Here is a 9,562-nt window from a genome sequence, read left to right on the forward strand (position 1 = left end):
TCATCTCGGTATTTTAAGATTCTAATTTGGGTCATATCAAGTTTGGGGTTAGTGTATTATATCTATTTGAAATCATCTAAACCTATATATCTTGGATCATGTTGACCTGTGTTGGTCTGATACATCTTGGTCTATGTTGGCCTCATACATCTCGATCTATGTTGGCTTGGTACATCTCAGTTTATGTTAGCCTAATACATCTTGGTCTATGCTTGGTACATCTCAACTTATGTTGGCTTGATACATCTTAGTCTATAATGACCTAGTGCATCTCAGTCTATGTTGGCCTCAAATATTTCAGCCTATAGTGGCTGAAACATCATGGCTTAAGATGACTCTCGACCTATGATGGTCGGGCACATCTCGACCTATGATAACCTAGAACATCTCAACCTATAATGGCTTAGAGATGTTCTCAACCTAATATGGCTTAAATAATTTTGTTAATTAAAAATATAACTTAGGGTTAAAAGGATTATACAGATAGCTAATCAAGGTTGATTAAGATATTGTTTGCAGGTCCAAACCCAAACAGATAAATAGCACTATTTAAAAGGTAATTAATTACATACTCATTATTATAACAATTACGGCTATATAACACATAGTTGGCTAACTTAAGTGTGAGTGTCTTCTAAAGACGCATTCCTTCTTGAACTTGAAGAGACGTGAACTTAACACTCTCGGCTTCAAGACATGAAGTTGGAAGCATATCTATCTCCTTTTGATATTAAGCTACATTAAAATCCTAAAATATTTCTGTTTGAAAAATAAAAAATGTTGCTAAAAAGAATTGGAAAGATCTTTACATAATTATTTACATTTTAAAAGAAGACATCACAAAAATCACCACTGTTATGGTAAACACAGTTATAAAAATGAAAACTTAAAATATATAATTAATGCATATATACTTAAATATATATTTAATTTAATTAATGAAAATCTTGACTATCGTCCCTCTAAATTAAATTTACAACTCAGATAATTTACAACTCATGTACAATTTTTTAATCTAAATTTTATATCTATAACATTTTTCCATATTGCATAAATATTTATAAACTAATCTATTATATATTTATAATGGAATAACAATAACAACGTAATAGTAATTTAATATATATTTCGTAAACAAATGTAATTATTATAAAAAATATAATATTAATAAGTTTTTTCAAAATAATAAAACAATAAAAATAATACAAATCTGAATTAGAATAAGAAGAAACAATTAAAATCAAATAGTATAGCTGAAATAATAATAATAAAATAGAATTTACAAGGTTTTAATAAATATAATTTATACTTGTACTTATTTTAAGTTTTACACTTTCGAATATTAAAAAAATTAGGTTAAACCCATTCGGAGGTCCGGGTTTTTCCAGTTTGATTCCCGTCTTATAGGTTTTGCCAATTTGGTCCTTGATATTGAAAAATTGATTGAAAACGGCCCCTGCCGTTAAATCCAGATAACGGGGTTTAGTTTTGGATGCCCTGCGCGGTTGACGTGGCCTTTTTTGAGACGTGGCTTGAACTGTATACATGTTATTTAATTCCAGGGACCCTATGATGTGGCTTATTTTAAAACAAACATTTTTAAAATTGGGGTTTTTCTGAAACATTTAAAAATTAGGGTTCATTGAAATTTGAATTGGGATAAAAATTGGGAAGAGGAAATCTGAAGTGGAGTGTATTGAAAGCACACGCGAAGTCCTTAGTGGAGAGGGAATTTGGTAAATTAGGGCATTGAAGGTTGCTATCTAGAGGTTGGACGTGAATCGCGAAGTCCTTCAATGTGTATTGGCAGCGGTTGGTGTGGATTTTCGTGGAAGGTTAGTCTCTATACTATATATAGATATGACTTTAATATTCGGTGCTTTTTGTTGATATCTAACCATGCTTTTTTTTTGAATGTGGGGTTGGGGTTGCCCGAAAATAGATTGTATGCATATTGCGGTTGTGGTCCCGCATGTCCCCATAGTTAAAGTTGCTTGTCTGCTGTCATTATCAATTGATGAATGTTTTAATATTTGGTGTTTCTTGTCGTTTTACATTTATTTATAGTGTAGAATATTCTTTATTGTGTTGTCTGTGATGGAGGATGATATAGAGGTTGTTAGTCACCATGGGGGGAAGTTGGTGAACGAAGGGTGCCTCGAGTATGAAAGGGAAAGTGATACTATGTATTTTGACCCTGACTTGTGGAGTTACTTTGTTGTAGTGAGTGTAGTAAAAGGGCTTGGGTATGATGGATTTAAAGATTTGTGGTTTTCTGTTGGATGTGGTCCTATATTAGATGATAAGCTAGAACCCTTGTGTGATGACGTAGGAACCATGTATATGGTCAATTTAGCTAGGTTAAATGGTCAGGTTCATTTATATGTTGTCCACACTGTGTCTGAACCTGAAGTCATTGACATGATTGAATATAATGTTGATGAAGGAGGTGAGGAAGTTGCACCTGAGATGCATTAGGGTGGTGAGTGTGCAGTATTGGATGAAAGGACAGAAGAAGATGATGGTGGTGTAACTTCACAGTTTGGTGAGGCCACATATGATGGGGTAGATGGTCATGGTGAGAGAATAGAAGTTGATGTTGGTGAGGGTCAGAGAATAGAAGAATAGAAGTTGATGCTGATGAGGTTGACATAATACAAGATGATGTTGGTGAGGGTGAGAGAATACAAGTTCATGTTGGTGAGGTTGACAGAATGGAAGTTCATGTTGGTGAGGGTGACAGAATACAAATTGATGTTGGTGAGGGTGACAGAATACAAATTGATGTTGGTGAGGGTGAGAGAATAGAAGTCGATGAAGGACATGATGTTGAGGGTAAGAGAATAGAAGATGATGAATCACATGATGATAAGACACAAGCAAATGATGTTGAGGAGACAATAGAAGTTCATGAAACACATCATCAGAGTACAGAAGCAAATGACGTTGAGGAGATAATAGTAGTTGATGAAGCACATGATGAGAGGACATAAGTGAATGATCTTGAGGGTGAGACAGTGGAAGTTGATGAAGCACATGATGAGAGGACAGTGGTAAATGATGGTGAGGGTAATAGAACAGAAGTAGAAGAGTTGGAGGACATAGAAGTAGAAGTCCGTGAATGGAGTACATCAGATGATAATGGTGAGGTAAATAGTATGGATGGGTTAGTAGACATAAATATCCAGTGTGACCTCAGAGAAAGTGACAATTATGGTAATGTGGAGGTTTCTGGCAGTGGTCTTCCTCAGTCAGATTTGGAAGAAGATGATATTAGTGATACAAGTTTATTCAATGATGAATGGGAATATGAGGAGTTAACTTCTCCTGACATCAGTGTTGAAGAAAGTGATGTTCAAGAGGGATATGGGAATTTTATTACATTCACTATGCCAAAAAATATGGTTGATTTCAACTAGGAGGTGGGAACATATTTTGGGCACATAAAAGACATCTTGGATGCAATAATAACAATGTTGGAGGAAATCAGACTTTACATCATGAAAAGATGGACCACTAATAGGTCAAGGGTAAAGTCATTTAAGTCATCAATTTGTCCAAAAATACTCAGTAGACTACAACAGGAGGCACTACTAACAAAGTACTGGATTCTCAGGTATAATATTCTTTATTTCTTTCTTTATTTGTAAAGTAGTTGTATGAACATTGTAATTACTAATGCTGTCTAATGTTGACAGTTGGTCTGCACAAAAGCTATTTGAAGTCAGACATGTGTCTCAAAGTGGGGATAAGTATGTGGTCAACATAGATGAATATTCATGCTCCTGAAGAAAATGGAGCATTAGTGGAATACCTTATGTTCATGCATTGGCAGCAATGAGGTTTCTCAACCTAGATGGAGAGGATTACATACCTGTATGCTTTCTCACTTCAACGTATGAAGAAATGTACTCTTCTATTATCTATCCTATTAATGGAAACAACCTGTGGGAGGTAACCGAATATCCAAATGTCATGCCTCCATCAAGCAGAAAGTTGCATGGTCGTCCTAAGAAGAAAATGAGGTTAGAGCAGTGGGAGTTGAAGAAAAACAGCACCAGCATGAGCAAAGGTGGATTGGTAAAGAGATGTAGCAAGTGTAGGGAAGTAGGTCACAACAGAACAAGCTGTCCCAAGACAAACCAAGAACCTGTTGTGCAGGCACAAAGAGAAGAACCCACTTCACTAGCAGAGGCTGAAGCACATGGAGAACAACCACATGGAGAAGAACCACACCAGAGTTGAACAATGTTTTAAGTTTATTAAAGCAAATGTAATAGATAGATTTTAGTTTGATGTAATACATTACAACACTCTTTTATGAACAATGTTTTATCTTTCAGTATTCTATATATTGGTATTTGTATCAACAGTTAATGTTATAATTGTATTACAGAGTTATTATGGGATATGTGATATGTTCTGGTTGTTATTATGGGATATCAATGGCAAGTGATGTGCACATTTTATGCAGAATTGATTGGAAAATTTTATTTCTTACAAATGAGATATGTCAAACCTCAATAAACTACATCAGATATGTTACATTGGTTCATTATAGGCTTATGTGACATGTGATTTCATTAATCATTACAAATTAAATTAATCATTAATCATTACAAATTTGGCTGAAGAATAATGTTCACTGCAAATCTTCATTTCATTAATCATTGATCTGCAACCAATACGTCTTCATTACAGTAACAAAAAGAACCACATTGCAACTAATACATCTTCATTACATTGAACAAAAATACATTAAACTGACCTTCATTACACCTACAACAACAAACAGATTAGGATGCCCTTCCCATCAACATTGCAAGTACAATCATGTTCATTACACATATAATACTAACAAGGCCAACCAAAAATTTTGTCCACCTTTCAAGACCCATCACGGCTTTCTACACAACAACTATCTTCTTATCACTTTCAGTTTCAAAACTCTTCAGCAACCTCTCATCATTTGCTTCCAACACCTCACAGCTAACACTTTCGTCAATTCCCAATCATTGCACCATCTGAAGTAGTTGCATCCAACATTTTCACTTCCAACCTTATACCTAGGGCAACCCCAGAATTGTTTGCCTCGATTCTTATTGGTTTTCACAGTCCTCAACACAGACTTATCTCCGCAATGGCAAATCAGTGATGCATCCTTCCTGTTCCAACCTCCATCTCCACGCGAGCTGACGGAGCTGAGTTGCTTTCGACAGTCGCTGCAACTGCAAGATGAAAACGAATGCCCCGTAGACATTCTTGCGTCTTGTGTTTTCTCACTTCCCTCTTTCGAACCTTGATCTGCTTTCCAAACTTCAACAGCAACCAACCCTAATTAACAACAATGTTTTAGAAAATGAGTGATGTCAGCTTTTAAAAGAGAAAAACCCCAATTTTAAAAATGTTTGTTTTAAAAAAAACCACGTCATAGGGTCCCTAGAATTAAATAACCACGTATAATACTCAGTTCAAGCCACGTCTCAAAAAAAGGTCACGTCAACCGCATAGGGCATCCAAAACTAAACCCCGTTATATGAATTTAACGGTAGGAGTCGTTTTCAATCAATTTTTCAATATCAAAGACCAAATTGAAAAAACCTATAAGACGAGAATAAAACTGAAAAAACCCCACATAAATAGAACCTCCGAATGGGTTTAACAAAAAAAATTATAAAATTTCTTTATAGAAGTAAAAACCCATATCGATTTCTAGCTGGTAGAGTATACCGATACTAAATTATTTTATGTTGTGAATTTAGGATCCGACCCTAAATTATACAAATAGTAAAAATAAATACATTCATTGAGTCTACTATAAAATAATTTTACTTAGGTTTATTGTAAAAGAGAAAAATCTATTTCAACGAGCTTCTCCTCTCATATTTTATATTTAAAATTCTGGATATTTAGTTAGATTAACTTTTATTTTGCTAAACTAAAAACAAAGAAACTAACTAAGGATTCTATTTTGCTAAACTAAAAACAAAGAAACTAACTAACTTTTATTTTGCTAAACTAACAAAGAAACATATAAATAGTTTTGAAATTTTATCAAAAGAATTATTATCCTTTCACAAAATAGCAGTGACTCACAAAAATTTAAACATAAAGCCTTTAATGGAGAGTGGGACCATATAACAAAAAGAAATTTAAACTGATCTTATTAATCATTCTAGAAGACACTCATAATTAATCTTAACTTCTTACTATTTTGCCTATCAATTTCAAAACTAATCTTCAATAGAAAAGCTTGGACTGAATTCAAATATTGTTTAACTTCTTATCATTACTATAGTTTTGATTTAGTCCCAAAACAAAGGGAAGTTTCATGATAAAAACTCTGTTTCAAAGTATACCGTGTATAAAAATTACATCAAATCCAATTAAATATTAGATTATGCCCAATATAAGCATGAAAACAAAACAAAAATAAATTTAATATTTCTTAAACAAACAGAGGATTTAAAAGCATAATAAAATACATAAATAAAAGAAAATATATTGAAAAACTTCATCATTAACAATTACATCAATTCAGCCCGTTTCCCATTAAATAGAAAATCAAACTCAGTTACAAAATTGTTATTAAAATAAATTGCATAAAACATAAAATTAAGATGTGGCTGTAAAATCAAACGTTATGATATTCATATGTGAACCAACATGCAAAATTTTAATAGAGTTTAAGAGAATTAATGGCTATAGCTAGACAAAATATTTTAACATCATCATATTGACTATAGAAGAAATTAACTAAGAAAACACATCAACATATACTAAAGGAAACTGAAACAAGATCAATAAGCCAATTACTTTTTTATGGGTCAGCTTTGATCATTAACATTAACAAGAAATTACCAGAGTTTCAAAATACTCCTTATAGAGTCCCAACCATTAGATTAATAACTCACTCAAATCCTAAAGACATTCTCTAGACAAGCTGATCATTACCCTAATAACTGCTACAACTAAAACAAACTGAAAATCCCAACTGTCAGAAACAAACTGATCTAACACACATTAAGCTTCCACGTCAACACTTTTCTTCCCAGGAGAGCACAAGAGCCAGACAAAACCATAAGGGTCCTTAACCTTCCCCACGCGCCCACCGCAGCACGCGCCTTCAATTTCGGCCACTTCCTCCTCCACAACAGCCCCAGCACTCACCGCTTTAGCTACGGCCCCCTGAACGTCCTCGGTCTCCAAACACAAAACGACACCGTTTCCTCCCGCCTTCAAGCTGACAACGAAATCAAATGAAACTTCCTTCAGTCATTGAAATATATTATGAACTAACGAGTGAAGACCACGTTTGCAAAAGAAAACGAAAGTTACTGGAACTAATACCACAAAACAATAGATAAGACACTAGAGAACAAAACGCAAACAATGGATGAACAAAACAGACAAAAAGGAAATCACGATTCTCGAAAAATATAATTCCTATTAAATATAGATCGAGTGCATACAAGCCAAAAATTAATTTAAAATAGGGACCAATGCACGGACGAATAAAATACAAACACCAAACTTAAATTAACACAAATAAAAGTCATACGATCAAAAAACAGTACCAACAACTAGAACATCAGAAGCAAAAACACCAAAACATGTTCAATATTGATAGATCTATGAAATATAAGCTATGAACATAAACAGAGAAAACTAACGGGGAAGCAGAGTCATCGACGAGGTCAGCGACGATAATGGTGGAGCCAGCAATTTTGAGCTCAGCCGAGAGTATGAGAGGAAGCTCGTGGTCAGCTTTGCGCTTGGGGTTGAGCGCACGAGCAACTTCCTCTGCACCAAACGCAGCCTTGTAGAAGGAAACAGCGTCGTTTGCTTTAGGAGCTTCGACCAGAAGCTGCGGCTTCACGGCAAGGAAAGACACCGCAGCAGCGGCATTCTCCGTCACGCCATTCTGTGCGTCTTGCTGAGCCATTGGGACAAAGAATAAAGGGAGAAGAAGAGGGAAAACCCTAACCCTAAGAAAGAGAAAGAAGAGCTACTGCAGAAGAAAATGAGATGAGCGTGAAAGAAAAAGTTGGGGTGGGGCAGTCTTTATAAAGAAGCGGGGAGCCGAAACGTTTGGGGGCAAAATGGGAATTTGTGAAAACATGAGAGTTGGGTGCATTACTTTACCAATTTTTATTTTAAAAAAAGAAAGGGTTTAGTTTACGGATAAAGGAGAACCTGAGATTGCCCCTAGTTGTGGGTTTAATTTACGAAGCGACGGCATTATGAGGCCAACGGTCTTTTCAACTACATGTAGGTGAGTCCAACGCGCTTTCTTCACGCGCCATTTTGATGATGTGTAAGAAAATGTGAAAAAAGCGTATTTGATATTTTAAAAGAGCAGTAACTCACCTCCTTCTCCCTACACCTTTCATTTTACACTTTTATTCTCCGTTTACTTGATGATTTTTCAACCATCACCAATCTTTCTAACATTTAGCAACCTTAACTGATATAAATCCTAAATATTATTATAATTATACATACATCCCTGACTTTCATTTTTCACTCCTTCAGTTCTTCCGTGAGTGCATTGTTATATTATTTTCTTCAATTCTTCATTTAACATTAAAATCTAACAAAAAAAATCAAATTTTACAAACAAAACAAAAAATTCTCAAAATAAAATATACTTAATAACAAAATAACACAATTCAGGACCCGTAGAGACCCACACAATCCAGGACCCCGTAGAGACCCTAAATCAAAAAATATAGCCGCAAATCAAACTATGGTTGGCCTTAGCCGCAGTTCGAACTGCGAAAAACCCAGATCCGGACTTCCAAGTGCGTTGGCGGCCATGCACCTCCAAAAACTAACCGCAAATCCATCTGCGGTTACTGTCTCACGCAGATCCAACTGCGGCACAACCATATTCACACTTCTAAGTGCGGCGGCCATTAACCACAGTTTCATATGCGATTTGGCCTACAAACTAACCACGACACCAACGATTGAAGAAACGAGGGACGAGAGCTAAGGCACCAACACGAAAAACAGTGAGTAAAAAACTGAACAGAGGGGAAGGAAGAGCACTCACAGAAAGAACCAGGGGTATAAAGTGAGATGCCGCTAAGGAAAAGTTTCAATTTTATGAGTGGATGAGTCAACATTTTTAGAAAATAAATGCTCACTGACACAATAGTAGAGTTATGGGTAGGAGTACAGTTGGAATTAAAACAAAATTAGGAGATGCAGGATGAACTTAGTGAGGTGCAGGAAAAATTACTCTTTTAAAAGTTTAAAATTACTTATTTGAATAATGAATTCAGGACCATGCCTATACCTAGAAGAATGGAATATCACAAAATACAAAATAAAATAACAAGATATGAAAAAGTTCTCCACTAAAATTTCTAAAACAGAAAAATAAAAAAGCATTTATAAATTAAGATTGTATTTACCTAAATTATATATGTATAAACATGTGTTTTTATAAAAAAAGATGTTAAACTATAAAATAAATTTAACTCAAACTCAAATCTGAAATAATTGAATATATTAACATCACCTGTGTAAAAGTAAAAGTATTCCTCCGAATTCA

The 9,562-nt window shown here is 34.7% G+C and overlaps 1 protein-coding gene across 1 annotated transcript; it reads right to left on the reverse strand.

The window, feature by feature from the left end:
* Window positions 1-6,777: 6,777 nt before the first annotated feature.
* LOC124832069 (Lactoylglutathione lyase / glyoxalase I family protein) lies at window positions 6,778-8,042 on the reverse strand. The gene is made up of 2 exons (XM_047306189.2): window positions 7,674-8,042; window positions 6,778-7,243 (listed from the first exon to the last, which is right to left on the reverse strand). Exons 1-2 carry the CDS (start codon window positions 7,943-7,945, stop codon window positions 7,024-7,026), a joined length of 492 nt encoding a protein of 163 aa, XP_047162145.1. The 5' UTR covers window positions 7,946-8,042; the 3' UTR covers window positions 6,778-7,023.
* Between the last annotated feature and the right edge of the window lie 1,520 nt (window positions 8,043-9,562).

This window comes from Vigna umbellata, chromosome 5, assembly GCF_029865625.1.
Source record: "Vigna umbellata cultivar VRB3 chromosome 5, Vumbellata_1.0, whole genome shotgun sequence".
Taxonomy (NCBI): Eukaryota; Viridiplantae; Streptophyta; class Magnoliopsida; order Fabales; family Fabaceae; genus Vigna; species Vigna umbellata.